This window comes from Xenopus tropicalis, chromosome 3 (genome assembly GCF_000004195.4).
Source record: "Xenopus tropicalis strain Nigerian chromosome 3, UCB_Xtro_10.0, whole genome shotgun sequence".
Taxonomy (NCBI): domain Eukaryota; kingdom Metazoa; phylum Chordata; class Amphibia; order Anura; family Pipidae; genus Xenopus; species Xenopus tropicalis.
In genome coordinates this window covers 132954886-132974162 of record NC_030679.2, presented here as the reverse complement: position 1 = coordinate 132974162, position 19277 = coordinate 132954886, and the positions used below count along the sequence as shown (strand labels likewise).

Genomic DNA, 19277 nt, shown 5'->3' with positions numbered 1-19277 from the left:
GCTCCTATCCATACTAAATTTCCCAAAAATGTTCCTTATTTTGTTTCACTGTCCAACATGCTACAATAGCAGAACTATACTACTCAATGTACCTTATAAAGAGCTGAGATCCATAACTACAGCTACCATTTCTACTTTAATGTGACCGTTTGGGAACATAGTTGAAGGCCACTTTTCATATCAGTAGGTACTTTATGATTAATAATAGGGATGCACTGAATCCAGGATCTGGTTCGGGATTTGGCCAAGATTAGGCCGTTTTCAGCAGCATTCGGATTTGGCCAAATCCACGCTCCTGGCTGAACCAAATCCTTACAATCAATTGACTTTTGGTCACGTAAACATAAAAGTTGAAAATTTTTATTTTTTATAAATATAATATAGTACTCTTGAATTTTTTGAATGCTTTGCTCTACAAATAGTATAATTTCTGTTAATTTGGACACTAATGAGTAAATTGCCTTTTTTAGGAATAAAAATAGCTTTTCTCAGCAAAAATGTCCTTTGGACTTTGAAAACATTGCCTTTCTCTCCAGTTCTGTTTGGATTGGCTCGTGTTTTTTTGTTCGTGTTTGTGTTGGTTCAGTCCCAAAATGCTGAACAAGTTGAGACAAAGCAAATAGTAAGAACGATGTCCATGATGTAACTCAGAGACCAGCAAGTTAAACCAGTAGCAGGCTCCGTGGAACCAGGAAGGGAAGACGGACAGGTACGTTGATCAGATGTTTCGTGAAGTGGGTCTCCCCTGGCAGAGGCTGATATAATGAAAATGAAAGAAGGCCCTAGGGGTCTAGACAGTCTGGGAACTTTTATAAAACATAGTACAATTAATATTTATTTTTTATTTGCAGTGTTTCTTTTGTTGCAGGGTAACCAACCAGGAAATGGCTAAAGTGCTTCTCATATTGCTCTGCACCCTTTGTGCCATGGCAGTTGCTCATAAATGTAAGTAGTAAAGAGAGAGAGACTGGTACAAGGCATGGAAGCCCCTTACACCCCCAGGACAATATAATAACCCTATAATAACTGTTACATGTTCTTAGGTTTGAATGATAACACATAGACTTTGTAACACAGTAACCAATTATGGTAAGTAGAAAAGACCATAACATTTTATTAGATAACCTGTGACCCTCCAGCATATGGCTTTTAGTAGGATGTTGTAGGGTTAAAGAGCAATAACTTTCATTTATAATCTTTCTTACATTTTTCCCAGCTCCAGTCAGGATGGAGATGGACACATTTCTTAGCCTTGTGAAGGACCTGGAGTCCAGCTTCCCAGAATCCTCAGCTCTGAGCCTTTCCAAGCTCATGCTTTTGGCAGGAACTGCTCCAGTCCACTGCACGTCCCTTTCTGAGGATAAAACCAACATTACTCGCTCACTGCTAACATACAAGGTTGTAGAGCTGGAAGAAAATTTCAGCAAATTCTATGAACAGGGGGTTGTGTTGGCCCCAGATGGTAGCACGGTGGCACTAAGACCTCTCCTAGAAGCCTTCGCCTGGGGATGGAAAGCAGGAACAGACTGTGAGCAGGTGGAGTCTAATGATAAAAGTCCTTCTTCTAACAACAAGCGTGCAGATTCTGAGGTTTCCGGGTATATGTCTGAGGCAAAAAAAACAAATAATTCATGTGCTCAGTGGTTACATTCTAATGATAAGAAAGATTCAATTCATTCCAGCTCCCTTACTATTTCATTGGGCTTGGCTTTTCTGGATCCTGATGTGGCCCTTCATAAACATCTAGCAGCCGTTGATGGATGCTGGGACTCTGTCTCTGACCCAAGAACCTTCCAATTACAAAATGCCCCTTGCCATCCTGGTTTGACATTGGCTTTTCTCAACGGAGCCCTCGACGGAACACTTCTTGGGGAGATGATTAGACAAGTTCCCAAGGGAGGGAATCTAAGTTCTCTTCTTCAAGGATATTACTGGGGGAACACAAGCAGAAGTCTTTACAGGAGGCAAGACTTCCAGGCAATATTAGCTGGGCACAGTTTGGAGAGGCTTATACAGAAAGCTATTTATTGCTACAGAAATATGGAAGCGGGACGTAGCCTACGCAATATCACTGAAGAGCAAATAAAGATTGCCGCCGGTGCTGCAGCCAGAGAGTTTGAGCAATATTTTCTTGGTAAAAAATTCTAAATTTCCTAATGCTTTGTTTTTGTATTGTTTTATTAGAGTCTAGTAAGAAACCTCTCTCTCTCTCTCTCTCTCTCTCTCTCTCTCTATATATATATAGATATATATTATATTATACATCTAAACAACTAAAACATTATTTTGCCCAGTCCTGCACTTAAAAGCAAATGCCCATACCTGGTGCACTCTTATCTTCCATTTTGTGCCTGTATGTTATCCAAGCACTTAGATTGTAAGCTCTACGGGGCAGGGACCTCCTTCCTACTGTGTCTCATACTAAATGTCACTTATTCCCTGTGCATTTATATATATTTATTGTATTAATTTATTATAACACTTGTCCTCCCTGTGTATAATTTTGTATATTGTAAGATTGTACAGCGCAGCGTACCCTTGTGGCGCTTTATAAATAAAGTTATGCATACATACATACATATATATATATATATATACCTGTATATACAGTATATAGTTATATACAAGCTATTCCAGAACTTTTGTCTCTATTAATTCATGGAAATAGGGTTGTGACCCACAAAATTGATTTAGCCAGTTATGCATCCCATATTATTAATATTTTCTATTGAAGGGCACATTTTAAAATTAAAAAAAAAGGATCTATTTGGTTTACCCAAACTGTATGGTGCCCACATTTGGTATTGTGAAACAATATTGTTATTTTTGATGAATTAATAAAACAAAGGAGGGAAACAATAGCAATAAGTACAAGGAATCAACTGCAATACCTCTCACTATTCTGCCACAAAAGGTGTCAGAATAGTGGGAGAGGATAGGTTACAAAATTAGTTCCCAAAGAATAACATGTAGAGCTTTTTGTTTGTTTTACAGATTGTCCTGCAGTCATCCCTCGCTGTATGTGGGGAGCCAAGCGATACAAAGGCAAACCCATCTTCCTGGGTCTCCCACTCTCTCGTGTCTTCATTCATCACACCTATGAACCATCTCAGCCTTGTACGTCCTTCAGTCAGTGTGCCGCAAACATGAGGAGCATGCAGAGATTCCACCAACAGGACCGTGGCTGGGATGATATTGGATACAGGTATAAAATGTGACAGAAGAGTTACAGATTGTTGTCAGGCTCATTTATTTGTTACTAAGGTACAACTCCCAGCACCCTCTGACAACTTTAAGCTAGCTAGTGATGGGCAATCATATTTTATATAAATTTCTGATATGATACTATAATATTATTATTATTATTATTATTACTACAGCTGTGGAACCACTTCCATGCTTCATGTCATTGGGTAAGCTTTTTCCTCAAGGGTATAGTCCATCATAAATGGAAGACCTCTAGAACAGCAAATAAGTGTCCACCACACATCTCAATCTATCTGACCTTAAGCCCAGCACTATCTAAGAGAGCAAATAAGCATTCTCCTCAAATATCACCCAACATTTTAGGCCCCGTAAGGGAAGGCAGCCTCACATCAGCAGGGGGGTTCTCTGTCTGGTGGTATTTAATGGTTTTATATTTGTTTGTTTGATTGTGCCCAATAAATATACCAGTGCTATATATATTCATACCTTGTGAGTCCCTGGTCAGTTCCCAGCGCACTAACTCATTGGACATGAAAAAATGGTTTAAGGTGTTCCTACTTTTGTCAATAATATAATGCCAATTATGCATATGTGAAGATGAGCATTTTTTTCAAGCATCTGATATGTGTCTTAGATGTTTCACATTCCACCTAGAACTTGTAATCGTTCTTCTCCACTTTCCTATAGCTTTGTGGTAGGATCTAATGGATATCTGTATGAGGGACGTGGTTGGAACAGGGCAGGTGCCCATACCAGGGGCTACAACTCAGTGGGATATGGAGTCAGCTTCATTGGTGATTATACCTCTATAGTCCCCAAGGATTCCATTCTGGCTTTGGTGAAGGATCGGTTTCTACGCTGTGCAGTCAGGTTGGGGTACATTACTCCTAATTACATCATACAGGGACACAGACAAGTCGTTAGCACCAGCTGTCCAGGAGATGCTTTGTACAAAGAGATCCAGAGTTGGGACCATTTCAAGGTAACTTCTCCTAACTCTGTGTAAATGTAAGGTCACTCTAAACTACATGTATAAAAACTGCTTTGGCTTATTGGCTAAATTATATATATTGAAAAACTGCCTTCAGAACACAATTGTCTTGCAGAATCTAAGCAATATAATATAATACATGGTTCCCATATATCTAGTAGTCCTTAGGAACCAATCAGGTGTTTGCTATCACACAGGTGACCAGTGGAGGCTACCAATGATTTGTCTTCTATAGATGACTAGAACTTTGTCAAACCTTGCATTGTCCATGTTAATAAGCTCTGCTAAACAGTCATGGCTTATGAGAACTTATAGGCCACAGTCATATGTGGCCTGCCATCTGCTTCTCTCTGCCTGTGTTTTGTAGGCAGGCAAAGAGAAGCTGATCTGCTATAATCCACAAAATTGGCCAAAAATCTATGCTTTCATGTTTTTTTTGGCCTGATCTCCGTTCCATGTAGCTGCACTCAGGCTGATGCTGTACAGAGCTGCAGTTGACAATGGATCAGTTTCTCTCCGTCTTCCTTCAGACCTCACTTCTCCTTTAATAAAGAGTCTTAAACCCATGTCCTACTTTTGTTCCAGGAATCCTAAGAGGAGCACAAGGAGTAAAGGCATTGTCACCTCCTCTGCAGCCGCTAGGACCCTAAGCACTATTCCTGCTGTTCAAATAAAGCTCAGTTGTTTCATGTCGCTTCAGATGGCCTACCGCAAATTTGCATGCCTCTTTTCATTAATCTAATGTTTGCCGAGAGCCACGTATTAAAATTGTCATTCTCTGTAACCAGAGGTTAACGGTTGATATACTTTTTTTTCTGAGTAAACCTCACATTTCCTGTTGTAAGATAGCTATCGAGTGTGAGAGGCTGAGGGGAAAGAGAAAAGTTTAGAAAAAACAGTAAAGTGCAGTGGCAGACGAATAGTAGAAGAAGACTGCTGCAGACTGGCAGGAAGACAAAGAGACAGATAGACTGCAAAAGTCAGAGGAAACGAGAGAAGAAAGAAGAGAGAGGGAGTGTGCAGAAGACAGAGGTTGTGAGAGAAAGAGAGAACCCATAGAGGAGGCAGGCTGGTGGATAGGCAAAGGATAAAGGCCAAGGGGACAGACAGCATTCTGTGAGAACAACCCTACAGAGATTGTAGATCAGAGAGAGTGTAGATCAGAGATAACTCTGTCACAGTATGGTGGAGCCATGCGAGGATGCTGGGGACAGTGTAGTCCAAGATTCCAACCTTCCTGAGACTTCTGACCTGGGCTCTTACCAATGGAATACAGCCCATGGGCAAAAGGGAGGTGTGTGGGGGCGACTCCAGGGATGGAGGCACACTTTGATGCTACAGGCCAAGGAAACTCAGGGGTCGAAAAAGAAACACCGGTCTTTGTTCAGGAAGAAGTCTCCCAGTGAGCCACCATCCAGGGGATTGACAAAATACCTGCACTCTGTGTCCCAGCGTCTGGGAAGAAAAAAAGACATCAGGCCATCACTGGATGGGATAGAGGGTAAGTAACGGGTGGCACTAGGGTAGGTTGTCGATGCAAAAGTTACAAGGTAACAGACTGTATCAGCAAGAAGGGGCAAAGAAGGACTGTAGGGTATATACCCTGTTACTGGTGCCCCATCATGGGATGTAGTCATGTAATAATGCTTCTGGCACTGCCACCTATTCCTATCTAAAGTTTGTATGGCATTCCTCTCAGTTACCTCATACACATTAACTGAAGTCATTCTGCATCAGCAGCCAAGACTTCTGCCGAGCTGAATAAAAAATAATTTAGCTCTATATACGTTCATGGGCACAAAATTGCACCCATCAGGGCACTCTGGCGCAGGGAAACCATGATCTATGCCCTTGTGGCACTTGGTGCATCTCAGCAGAACATGATTCCAGAACAAAAGGACGAGGTGTGCGGCATTGTCAGGGAAAAATCATGGGACTCTGTGCCTTTTTTATGCATTTTGCCCTAAGAAAACCCTTTTTCAAGTAACTTGCCATGTTGCTAAGTATGACTTGTCATGATAAAAGGCAAATGGTTTGGGATCAGTGATTGGAGGAGATTTGGTGCTAACCATCATTTCCTTTGCTAGATATTTTTTAAATCATAATGGTTTTTTTATGCAGCTCTTTTGTGACCTTGTTATCATCTGAATGGAACCCTAAAAAAATGCTGGACCTCAGCAAAGGCTTAAAGAGGTCTGAAAACCACTACTTGCAAAAAGGATTGACCGTAAGATCAGCATTTAAAGAAAGAGTTCACCTTTAAATGTTCAAATGTGGAATAGGGCGATCTATAACCTACTAAAAATGAATACAAAGATGGCCTTTCCCTTAGAAATCATTATATGATCATAATGATATAGGATTGTGTGCCTTAGGTTAGGAAGGGTTTAGAGTTAGGCAAGATTAAGGGTACAGCCTAAGGGAGCAGATCTCTGGGGTGCAGACTGCCCCCACTGGTGTAAGGCAAAATTGAAATGAACTACAGGTATTGGACCCCTTATCCGGAAACCCATTATCCAAAAAAGTTCAGAATTACGGAAGGGCCATCTCCCATAGACTCCATTTTAATCAAATAATTCACATTTTTAAAAATGGTTTCCACTTTCTCTGTAATAATAAAACAGTACCTGTACTTGATCCCAACTAAGATATAATTACCCCTTATTGGGGGCAGAACAGTCCTATTGGGTTTATTTAATGGTTAAATGATTCCCTTTTCTCTGTAATAATAAAACAGTACCTGTACTTGATCCCAACTAAGATATAATTACCCCTTATTGGGGGCAGAACAGCCCTATTGGGTTTATTTAATGGTTAAATGATTCCCTTTTCTCTGTAATAATAAAACAGTACCTGTACTTGATCCCAACTAAGATATAATTACCCCTTATTGGGGGCAGAACAGCCCTATTGGGTTTATTTAATGGTTAAATGATTCCCTTTTCTCTGTAATAATAAAACAGTACCTGTACTTGATCCCAACTAAGATATAATTAATCCTTATTGGAGCCAAAACAATCCTAATGGGTTTATTTCATGTTTAAATAAGTTTATTAGCAGACTTAAGGTCGTAGATCCGAATTATGGAAAGATCCCTTTTCCGGAAAACCCCAGGTCCCGAGCATTCTGGATAATGGGTCCCATACCTGTATTTGGTGGGGCAATGGTCAGTGCACAAGCATTCAGTGGGGGCTGCATCACAGCAAAAAGAGTTCTTTACAAATGCTAAAAAAATAATCCTTGGCTTGATCTAATATCCTTTTTAGGTTTCACATTTCAGAGGTAAATAACTCAAAAGGATGATCCTTTTTCCACTGGTGGCCCTCCCTACCCCTAATTTACAGTTATTAAAGGAGTTCAGTCTCCGAATCATAATGCTGGAGATGGCGGAAGGGGTTTAAATCCTCTCAAGTATGTGATTTAAAATGGGGGCACTTCAGACTTCACAACTGTATATTTTAGAGGCCTGGACCCTTCCAGAACTCAACATCCCAGCATCCCTCATCAGGCTAGGTATCACTATGCTACCCAGACACTGCAGCCTTCTGTCTTTGTCACAGCGTCACGCTATTGCTGTGGTTTGAGTAAAAGGAAGTTTAAGCAGTTCCTGTTGCAAGGTTTCAGGGCTTGGCACATACTAATTGTCATTTGTCACATACATGGAATATCCAAATGCAGCAAATCATTTATACCAGGGGGTATTAACAGCGATAAAGGTAAGACAGACCCTCCACCCAAATGACACAATAGTAGCGAAAAACATTAAAAATATATATCATTTATTCATTTCAATTCAAAACAGAAGAGCCTAGGGAAGAGTTACTTGTATCCATGGGTTTTGCCTTCTATTATTTACTTATAGCAGATGGAACATTCTAATAGTGAGTGGATAAAGCTTGATCTTTCTGAAGAAATGGACAATAGAAAAAAATACACACTGTCACAATAGTTTTGCGGGCCTCATTTATTAACCTGCTGTATGGCCCAAACATTTTGCATTCATTGAAACACAATTCAGAAAAGATCTGTGCCATACTGAATAGTGCTTATTATTAGTCTTTTTGCACCTAAATCTGTGGCTATAGCACAAGACGAGACTTGTAGCAAATGTTGGGGGTCATTTACTACATGCAGGGCAAGGTGCAAGTGCAAAATACTGGTACAGTCAGGGTGGGACTGGGCGAAATCCCGGTGGGCCCCAGCTCTAGTGGGCCCCGGCGGCCCAGACCCGACCCTTGGCGGCGCACCCCCTGCCTGACCGCTCCTCCCCTGATGCGTTGAATTGCGCTCGGTGGAGGACGTCGGGTGGGGGGCCCTGCAAGGGGGGTTAGGGGACGTGGCCGGCAGGGGCACCTGCAGGGCCCCTGGGGCGGAAGCCCCAGTGGGCCCTTCACCCCCCAGTCCGACCCTAGGTACAGTACACTAAGTTTTTTTTAACTTGGCACCCTTTTCTGCACGTAGAAAAGCCAAAAAGTCTATGTGCCCCAAAAAGAAGTTGAAAGCCCTATGGTGCATGTGTCAGCCCTGTATTTATGAGGGGTGGGTGGGTGGGGAGCAGTAAGGACAAGGCTCTCAGTGCTGTTCCTTGCACATAGTGTTGGGTTTCTAATCCGGTGCTATCTACAGAGCACAAGCAGACCCCAGGTTTTTAAATGCAAGCGCAATAAGGGGTACAATAGCAGACCCCTTGGGGCTGGAGTCAAAGCAAATGAGGTTCCATTAGTCCTTGCATCTTCTCACAAAGTAGACAGTGTGTACATGTAAGTCTTAAAAACTTGGCCACGTGATGCCCATGCGCGATTACCAGCAAAATGGAAAGGCAGATAGTTTAAGGATTACTTTCAAGACAAGCACCTGTCACTCAAAAGGGCACCAGTAAATGTATCCAGGTGATAATTACCTGTGAAGAAGTGATCAGAGCTTTCAGGGAATTGAAAATGAATGGGGGTGATTTTGAGTGTTTTAGTCCCACATCCACACACCCAACACCACTATAAAAACTGGGGCACGTTCCAAATATAATTACCCATGCTGGGAGATTTAAGTGAGCACTTCCTTCTAAAAGAAAGTGTTCTTCATCTTATTAAAATAAGGGATGACACTAAAGCTGGACATAAACTGGCCAAGTAGTAGACTCAGCGTCTCCAAAAGGAGTTTGCAGGTTATCGATCCATGCATGTACCTACTCAACTGATATCTGGCCTAAATGTTACTTGGCTGGTTTTGAAAATCCAGGCACCTGCCACTCTCTTATAATCCACGGGTCTTTGCTTTGTGCCCCCTAGAGCCCTTGCACTTGCATCTGGGGGTCATAGAAAATGTCCCTTTTGGTCTTCTTGAGATGTAAGGACAAAGTTCTGGGATCGGCAGCAGATGGATTAATCAAAACAGAAACTGCAACTGCACCATGTAAAATCTATATGGAACCAACATGGGGTGGTTCCATCAGTAAACTAGTAAACAGCTGACTTTAGAGTCAATGAGACACAAATGCCATCAGAGGCTATGAGGGTTACACACAAACACAGACTAATATGCTCTATGAGTATTGAAAGCAAAAAAAAAATTCTCCCTGGTTAAAAATTTAGGGCAAAATCAGGCAATGTTTATTTCTAACCCTCTTGGAGAAGAAATAAATCAATTAGGTAAAAAGGATAATGTTTCTTTAGGATATGACCTATTATAACCTATTATCCAAGCATCTAGACAATGACAACAACACTCATAAGGGAACATATCTTGAACATGAGAATGCAGTCATTGGTCACGCAGAATTTTCACTAAATTGTGGTGTCTGTAAGAGCAAATGTGTAAGGTGGATGTGGGTAGGAGAGAGATATTATTGTGGGTGTGAGGGTGTTAATATCATGGGGTGTGCCTAAGTGTGGCTGGCTGCTAAGTGTTATTTAAATAAAAATGATATATAAAATGTAGGTTGCACCTATGCATATGGACTGTGAGGCAACAAAAAGAAAAAAATATATATATATATATTATATCCTTATATAATGTTCTACTGGCTACAGTGAAAGAACCCTCCCATCCTAGGATATTCCTGGTCACTTTCTAGAAGCTTAATGTATAAGCTCTTTTGTATGGAAGCCATGTCTGTCATATACCATACAAGAGAATAGAGGTCCATGATCCTATAATGTTGGGCACCTGTGACCAATAAGTAAGCATTTGGGCACTCACAATGAAAAAAATAAGGGATGTACTTTCTCAGGATGTTCCTTATAGCCCACCCTTTTCCATGCAACCCAATAGTCACAGTGGCAACACACAAGAAAACCAGTGAATTTATGGCTACAGAGCCCGAGCACTAAAGGGTCTGGTATTAAATATCAACATTTGCTTCATTGGGGTAATATACTGTATGTCTGCCCTATTATGGTCAAAATTCCCAAATTATCTGCCTTTGGGCCTGCCTTATATGGAAGATTTTGGTTCCAAGACACATTAAATGGACATTTAGATGAGTTTTTGCCTTCCGTGGAATCCAAAGAAAGATATTTTAGATATATTTAGCATTTGGCAGCTACTTTATATGGCCTGTAGGTATCAGAGAGTAGGAGGGCAATCAAGAGACCAATCATCCTGTCCTGTAACATCAGTAGTGCTGTCTTGGCAGTTTCCAGCTACTGATCTAAAGTTGCTTTTCAGAAACACACAACACTTGAAACCACAATAATGTACAAGATTTATTGATCTGTTGTTTGATGTTGGATACCTATCCTGTATTCCAAATTAACACTCTGTATCCAATCGTTTTAGGGCCTGTACCACTGCCGGTTCCTGTCTCAGCACCTGAAATTCCTGTGTGGGATATATCAAACTTTTCTCTCATAGATGGGTGCCTTCTACTCACCAAAGGAGATGAACAGGTGCTTTATGTCAGGGGATTACCCCACATGCTATATTCACACTTATTAAACTGAAAGTGAGGGGAGAAATTCTGGGCCAAAACATGACAAGCAGTTTAATCTATAGAGGTCACTTGGTATAGTTGCAACTGCCCATTGGGCATGGGATCAAAGAAACCCCAATGGTATATAATCATTCAGCAAAGAAAATACAATAACGGGGTAATCTATGGAGTTATTACAACTCCACAACTCGGCAAAAATCTACCTATGTCAGGCTTATCCAAAGATGTGTGACTGGCAGGTAGAAACCTATGTGCAGGTTAATCCGGTGTTCACCCATAAATGTCTAGATTAAGATTAGAAGAACGAGAAGGAAAATAACAGAAACAGCATGGAGGTGAAAACTGAGAAATGGGTCCAAACACCGCTCAGTGGTTGAGGCTAGCGGCAGGCTGAGGCAGAGTCTAGTAACATGCTGGGGGTCAGGACTGGCAGAACACAGGCATAATCCAAAAGACAGGCAGAAGTCTGGACAGGCAGTAGGCAAGGGGAGTTCATGAAACAGGTTGGACGTCAAAACAGATCCACAGGAATCAAGCAAAGAGCAGAGACTGGATCACAAGAACAAGGCAAGGAACCAGGTAGGGATTTAGGACAAGGCAAGGAACCAGGAAGAGACTCAGGACAAGGCAAGGAACCAAGCAGGGACTCAGGACAAAGCAAGGAACCAATCAGGGACTCAGGACAAGGCAAGGAAACAAATAGGGACTCAGGACAAGTCAAGGAAACAAGCAGGGACTCAGGACAAGGCAAGGAACCAGGCAGCGACTCAGGACAAGGCAAGGAACCAGTCAGAGACTCAGGACAATGCAAGGAACCAGGCAGAGACTCAGAACAAGGCAAGGAACCAGGCAGTGACTCAGGACAAGGCACGGAACCAGGCAGAGACTCATGATAAGGCAAGGAACCAGGCAGCGACACAGGACAAGGAAGGAACCAGGCAGAGACTCAGGACAAGGAAGGAACCAGGCAGAGACTTAGGAGAAGGAAGGAACCAGGCAGGGACTCTGGAAAAGGCAAGGAACCAGTCAGAGACTCTGGAACAAGGTGGGAACCAAGTAGGGTAGGTTGCAGGCGTTATTAAGTTGAATAATAAGATGGGGAGCTTTAATGATCAAACAATTAGAAGTTGCAAGTTACTTAATCAGGCCACTACTGGCAGCCAGTATAAATGGGCAAGTGAAGACAAGAAAGTCATTATAGAGAAACTTATCACAGCTGCTCACAACAGCATAGTTGAAAAGTCTCCAGTCCAGAGGAACACTAGTTCAACATGCTGGCCAGGGTTCAAATCAGAACAGATCCTGACAGCCTAGTAACAAACATCTGACAAGCATTTAAACACAACCTGAAAGATATTCCCCTTGATCCCATGCAATTCCAAAAAGAAAAAAAAAAACAATTCTTAGATCTGTCTTAAGTGCACAATAGCCAAGAGGGTATCTAATGGCAGCCAAGCTTGGATATGGTGCTGTGGCTAATTAGTGTAAATTGTCTCTGTTCTATGTCTTTTTATACTTAGGGAGCATGCCACATCCGAAGCCGTACAGGAAGCTGTGTATCCAAATCCCTAACGGAGCAAACAGACCAAACAGATGGAGGTCAGTGGGCAGATGCACTGTCAACAAAGTCTGCACAGAATGGGGTAAAATATAATACTATTGGGGTTATGTAATAAAAGGCACTAAGTTTGCCCAGAAGCAGTAACCCATAGCTACCAATAAAATGTTTGCTTTTAAACAGGTAACCAGTAAATGCTACCTGTTGATTGGTTGTTATGGGTTACTGCTCCAGAGCAAGTTTAGTGTCTTTTATTACACAGCCCCCATAGAAGCAGTTTACATCTTATACAGGATGTACATATGCTCTTTTATATGGCTTATACTTTATTTATTTATTGAATACACATTTATATCACCCCTTTGAAAATTAAACTCAAACTGGGGCAAAACCAGCACAAAGGCTTAAAGGGGTTGCTCATCTTATAATGAGCTTTTAGTATGCTTAATTACCCTACCAACCAGCAGTATGGGAGAACAATACAAAAGTGGGCCTGAAATGAAAAATAAGCAATTAAATATAAATATGACACCTTCACAGGCATTCTGTAGTTTTGCTGCTAGGGTCAGAGACCCCCAACAACCAGGTAACATTTTTCGTTGCAGGCTGGAAGCAGGCAGAATAGGTAGGCTAATAATTTACCAAATAAATGAACTGAAAAGCTGCTTATAATGGACCCATATATTACAGACTAATAGTTAATGTTACTGTAAACATACCCTTTAATCTGTTACTCTTACTATTCCACTAGTTATTTAGTATATATAAGGTTGCCACCTTTCGGGCTTCTTCTTACTGGCAAGGGCATGGGGCAGGTCAGTGGGAGGCGGGTCCTTGAAATCAGGGGCGGGGCAATGATGTCAATGCAGGTGGGGCATAAATTCAGTGGGCGACATTCAAGGGGAAATAGTTTGATGGTGGCTAGTAAGGGAGCTAGGAAAGGGGGCTGATCAGAGGTGGACCACTGGCAGATCAGAGTTGGGCACGGGGTGCGGAGGTAAATTTTGTATGTAAATTAGTTGTTTTTTTCAGTTAATTTGTAATTTTGCCCAGGCCCTGGCTGTTATTTTACCAGCTAGGCCAGTGAAATATAGGCCCGGTGGCAACCCTAGTAAATCCCCTTGATCCTCACTGATTTTGGCTACAGTAACATCATAACAAATCAGAATTTTTAAAGCACCAAGAGATTTGCCGTTAAACCTCATTTTTGCTATTTAGTAAGGAAAAGAACGCGATTACTGACACCGCAGATTTTGTTGGTTGATGAGCTGTTTTTGGGTTTAGTTTCCCTTTACGTGTTGCTGTGCATGTGTGCTTGTCACTATGTGGGGGATCTGTCGGGCTTGGAGTTAATAGAATAAGGCCGTGTGGGCTAACCACATCCTTCCTGCCAGAAATGGCTGATTTTAAAACTAATTATCTGTAGTTTATTATCTTGTCAGCTGCTGTCACCCTGGCACCCTGGCACCTAGGCACCGGTGTAAGTAGAGAGGAAGTAGCCTCTGGGTGCCTTTTTGCTTCACTAAAAGAGTGCACATATTCTTAGTGACTTGAGGCCCCTGTTTTTCTTCTTGGTTGTTATTCTTCAGGTTGCTAAACTCAGTTTGTGTTTAATGGGGACATATACCCATCCCCTAACCTACATAATGTAAAACTGCTCAGATTGCCCTTCTGAGCACTTTTGCAGTTTATGCTAAATGTGTTTTTCTTTGTATTGTCATGATATCAGCAGTTATTCAGTGCTAATATCATGAATGTGTAACAGGAGGACTCCATAAGCTAAAGGACAAGGAAAGGGTGTCAGGCATCTCCCATTGATTACTATTTTATTACTTTAAAAACCTGGGCCAGTGCTCATTTTAGATGAAGAATCCATGGTGCCAGGGTGCTACCCTAGTGAGCATCTTCTTTCGTTGCTCTTGTGCAGTAGAGTAAAATCAGAAAGTACAATCACTGGGGTGCATAACAAAACACACTGATTACCGCTACAAAAGCTATAGGATCATAGACTGTCAATACAAACAGGGTCCCACAAAATCCTATGCCCTAGCCCTTAATTACTAAAGACATCTCTGACTACTGCTTAAGCCAACAGCCCATAAGGGGATTCTGGGAGTTGTATTGCAGTCAGCAGATGGTGTTTGCCCTGCTGTCAAATTTTATTGAGGAGACACCAGATCCTCATTGTACATTCATCAACAGAGTTATATATTTGCTTTAGTGAATCATCTCCCCCAAAACCATTTTAATTGAGCCAAGTTCCTTTGTCCCTAGGGGCAGTTATGAGCACCCACTCCCTACCTGCCCTACTCACCCGTTCTATTATATTGTGCCTGTTGCATTTCCACACTCAACCTCCTGCTCTGTCCAGTTGTAGATCCCCCTGTCCCTGAAGGAAACGTGGATCCTGATACCAAGAACCAATTTAATAATGTTAAGGTAACATTGCTTTCTTGTCTGCAGCGCTAACACCTGCACCTGCTCTATTACACCTCCTGTCTCTTACACCTTCTGTCTCTTACACCTCCTGTCTCTTACACCTTCTGTCTCTTACACCTCCTGTCTCTTACACCTTCTGTCTCTTACACCTTCTGTCTCTTACACCTTCTGTATCTTACACCTCCTGTCTCTTACACCTTCTGTCTCTTACACCTTCTGTCTCTTACACCTTCTGTCTCTTACACCTCCTGTCTCTTACACCTTCTGTATCTTACACCTCCTGTCTCTTACACCTTCTGTCTCTTACACCTTCTGTCTCTTACACCTTCTGTCTCTTACACCTTCTGTCTCTTACACCTTCTGTCTCTTACACCTTCTGTCTCTTACACCTTTTGTCTCTTACACCTTCTGTCTTTTACACCTCCTGTCTCTTACACCTTCTGTATCTTACACCTTTTGTCTCTTACACCTTCTGTCTTTTACACCTCCTGTCTCTTACACCTTCTGTCTCTTACACCTTTTGTCTCTTACACCTTCTGTCTTTTACACCTCCTGTCTCTTACACCTTCTGTATCTTACACCTTTTGTCTCTTACACCTCCTGTCTCTTGCACCTTCTGTCTCTTACACCTCCTGTCTCTTACACCTTCTGTATCTTACACCTCCTGTCTCTTACACCTTCTGTCTCTTACACCTCCTGTCTCTTACACCTTCTGTATCTTACACCTCCTGTCTCTTGCACCTTCTGTCTCTTACACCTCCTGTCTCTTACACCTTCTGTATCTTACACCTCCTGTCTCTTACACCTTCTGTATCTTACACCTTCTGTCTCTTACACCTCCTGTCTCTTACACCTTCTGTATCTTACACCTTCTGTCTCTTACACCTCCTGTCTCTTACACCTTCTGTATCTTACACCTTCTGTCTCTTACACCTCCTGTCTCTTACATCTTCTGTCTCTTACACCTCCTGTCTCTTACACCTTCTGTATCTTACACCTCCTGTCTCTTACACATTCTGTATCTTACACCTTCTGTCTCTTACACCTCCTGTCTCTTACACCTTCTGTATCTTACACCTTCTGTCTCTTACACCTTCTGTATCTTACACCTTCTGTCTCTTACACCTTCTGTATCTTACACCTCCTGTCTCTTACACCTTCTGTCTCTTACACCTCCTGTCTCTTACACCTCCTGTCTCTTACACCTTCTGTATCTTACACCTTCTGTCTCTTACACCTTCTGTATCTTACACCTCCTGTCTCTTACACATTCTGTATCTTACACCTTCTGTCTCTTACACCTTCTGTCTCTTACACGTCCTGTCTCTTGCTCCTCTTTTGTCTTGCACATTCTATCCCTTACACACAGCTATTAATGGTGCCACACACTTCTACTCTTCTTCCCATACTTACTGTTATGGTATTCACTCTCATTCAGGCACAGAGACATGAGAGTCAACGTTGCACTAATATAATTATTCCTGTCCACACACATTTGCTAAACCAATTTTTACATCTTCTATTGCTTTATTCATTCATAGTCAGCACTTACTCTGAAACCTCTATATGTGTGTTTCACTTCTGGCCATTTACTGCTCTCAGATCTCCTTGTACCTTCTATTTCTATATCCTCTCTCTGTTTATTTCACCGAGGCACATCCACAGCCAGATCTGGACTAAGATCCAAAATAGGCCCTGGCATCTTAAGTACACAGAGGCCTAAAAAGCCCCCCACCAGCCCAATAAATAGTGGCTGTCTATGGCATCTTACAGCAGCCCCTATGGCATTTGCCAGAATCAACAGATTGCCAGTCTGGGCCTGTAACAGCTCCATCACAGCAGCACCCACTGCCACTGTTTCTATCCCCGTATTCACCCACAGGCTATGCCAGGGCAGCACTCGTTCTGTATCCCAGTGAATACTCATGTGTATTTTATATTGTTAGGGACTAATCCAGAAGAGGAAAAAAAAGAAGACTAGAAAGAAGGGCAGTGCATCATCGCTGCAGCAGGAGGAGAGGTAAGCAGGGCTGGATTTTAAAACTGTGTGCCCCTAGGCCCCCCTGGCAGCTCACACCCCCACCTGTCCGCAGCCCACACGTACCCGGCTGCTCGCACCACCCTCCAACCACTGCAGCACCTCACCCGTCCCCTGGCACTGCTGGCGCCACCCACTCCTATGTGATCTTTTTCACTTGGGACTGGGTGGGAGACTTAAATGTCTATCAGAAACCTTTCTTTCAGTGCAGCTGCAGCCAGTAAGCAGCTTTCTACCCACAGATTTCTGCGACCCGAGGCCCGGGCCTTTGTGGCCTGCCCAAATCCAGGCCTGGAATTAAGTGCTGTAAAAGAGTAGAATAGAGTAGAACTGCAGCCTAGACCTTTACACACAGTTCCCTAGTTCTGATATCTTTTTGTATTGTAGTAGTATTTGACCGTCCAAGGTTCTAGGCAGTTACGGAGAAGGAATGAGGGGGGTCTTGTGAATAAAGTGTATGAGGGGGAATCAGGTGCAGGCTGGGCGATGGCAATGAAAAGGTTTGGACGGGGGTCCTTGCCAAGGGTGCAAGTGCCTGTTGGCCTGGTATTCTCACTTCAACACTTCTACTGAAACCAGTATCTGTCTGGCTGTTTATATTCAATGTACCTGTGGTTCTGACTCCTGAAACTTGGAGGTGAACTGACTTCTGCTACATCTTGTTTTAAAAGTTAAAACCAGAGAACAGAAAGGGATAAACAAATGCTGCTTTCAATAGCAATGACACTGTCACATAACTTTAAAACCACAGAATATGTGTAATGAATGTACACTGAGAAGTTGCTCAGGATGATATGTTCTTCGTTAGGCACAAAATAGTAGTTGAACCACAACTGAAAAGGCAGTTACACTGCCGAGTCATATTACTTTGGTCTCCAGTAGAAATGTTTTTCACAATATGGGTTGGTGTGTGAATTTTTAGACCAATAGCGTATGGGGAATTCTGGACAGTGCTGTGTTTAGGTGGAAAACAGCAGCAGCCAAAAATCCCTAGATCACCTCTCCCCACCTCCCATTCAGATCTATGTAAACTGTACTGCATGTCTCCTTATGCCTACACCTACATTAGTCTTTGGGGCTGATTTACTTACCCACGAACGGGTCGAATGGAGTCCGATTGCGTTTTTTTCGTAATGATCGGTACTTTGCGATTTTTTCGTATGTTTTGCGATTTTTTCGGATTCTTTACGAATTTTTCGGATCCAATACGATTTTTGCGTAAAAACGCGAGTTTTCCTATCCATTACGAAAGTTGCGTAAAAAGTTGCGCATTTTGCGTAGCGTTAAAACTTACGCGAAAAGTTGCGCATTTTTCGCGTAAGTTTTAACGCTACGCAAAATGCGCAACTTTTTACGCAACTTTAATAATGGATACGAAAAACTCGCGTTTTTACGCAAAAATCGTATTGGTAACGAAAAATTCGTACAGAATCCGAAAAAATTGCAAAACATACGAAAAAGTCGCAAAATGTTCGTTTTCAAGTCGGAACTTTTCCAATTCGGGTCGGATTCGTGGGTTAGTAAATCAGCCCCTTTGTCTAGAGAAAACCAAAGCATAACCCACTGGTCGTTAAGCCAAAGTAGAAACCCTTTACAACAAATCAGAACAGGTATAGGTTAGTCTTCTTCAAGTTCTACTGAACTGGTTCAGTATGGCATCAAATCAGCCCTAATGCCTTTGGCTAACTGACACCAGTGGGTACCTAATGGCATGGGCAGCCATCTCACAGGAGTCATTAGATCTTATGGTTATATAGTAACCAAGGTAAACAATGGTGAGAGTAAACAGGTAAACAATGGTGAGAGTGGTTTTATAATGAACACATAACTAACAGTTCATATCATATTAAGTGATCTATTAGAGAATATTGCCAAATATATATATATATATATCAGTAAAAGGCAGAACTCTGACCATTGTTTGGCTAATGCAACCTAACATGTATGTGTGCCCTTGGTATGTTTCTGTGCACCATGAATCGTATGATCCCAGGAGGCGGCCCTTAGTACTTAAAATGGCAGTTTTATATTAGGATTACCATATGGAACTTTTTTCTAAAAATGGTTTCCTTAGATGAAGCAGGGTTTTACATGTGAGCTGTTGTATGGGATATAT

At 42.1% G+C, this 19277-nt stretch overlaps 2 protein-coding genes across 3 annotated transcripts in view; both read left to right on the top strand.

Moving 5' to 3' along the window:
• The first annotated feature begins 600 nt into the window (after positions 1–600).
• Positions 601–4985, top strand: pglyrp2 (peptidoglycan recognition protein 2). Of its 2 annotated transcripts, XM_012953712.2 has the most exons (6): positions 601–709; positions 869–945; positions 1217–2134; positions 2995–3205; positions 3895–4189; positions 4784–4985. In XM_012953712.2, exons 2-6 carry the CDS (start codon positions 885–887, stop codon positions 4790–4792), a joined length of 1494 nt encoding a protein of 497 aa, XP_012809166.1. In that variant the 5' UTR covers positions 601–709; positions 869–884; the 3' UTR covers positions 4793–4985. The 2 variants fall into 2 exon arrangements, with proteins under 2 accessions (XP_012809166.1, NP_001106487.2); NM_001113016.2 differs by lacking the exon at positions 601–709 and having other exon boundaries at positions 885–945; positions 4784–4792.
• Positions 4986–5060: 75 nt separating this feature from the next.
• The window catches only part of rasal3 (RAS protein activator like 3), a 31558-nt gene continuing 17341 nt past the window's right edge, over positions 5061–19277 (top strand). Inside the window, exons 1-5 of the mRNA XM_002935409.4 lie at positions 5061–5699; positions 10973–11082; positions 12647–12725; positions 15056–15123; positions 17070–17143. Of these exons, the coding sequence (XP_002935455.2) occupies positions 5381–5699; positions 10973–11082; positions 12647–12725; positions 15056–15123; positions 17070–17143 (650 nt within the window). The 5' untranslated portion in view covers positions 5061–5380. The remainder of the gene's footprint in view (positions 5700–10972; positions 11083–12646; positions 12726–15055; positions 15124–17069; positions 17144–19277) is intronic.

What these genes read in the sequence shown, in the direction of transcription:
- pglyrp2 (XM_012953712.2), top strand. Translation starts at nt 885, where the DNA reads ATGGCTAAAGTGCTTCTCATATTGCTCTGCACCCTTTGTGCCATGGCA. An exon ending in CATGGCAGTTGCTCATAAAT is followed by an intron (nt 946 to 1,216) that starts GTAAGTAGTAAA and finishes CATTTTTCCCAG; the next exon opens with CTCCAGTCAGGATGGAGATG. An exon ending in TGGGATGATATTGGATACAG is followed by an intron (nt 3,206 to 3,894) that starts GTATAAAATGTG and finishes ACTTTCCTATAG; the next exon opens with CTTTGTGGTAGGATCTAATG.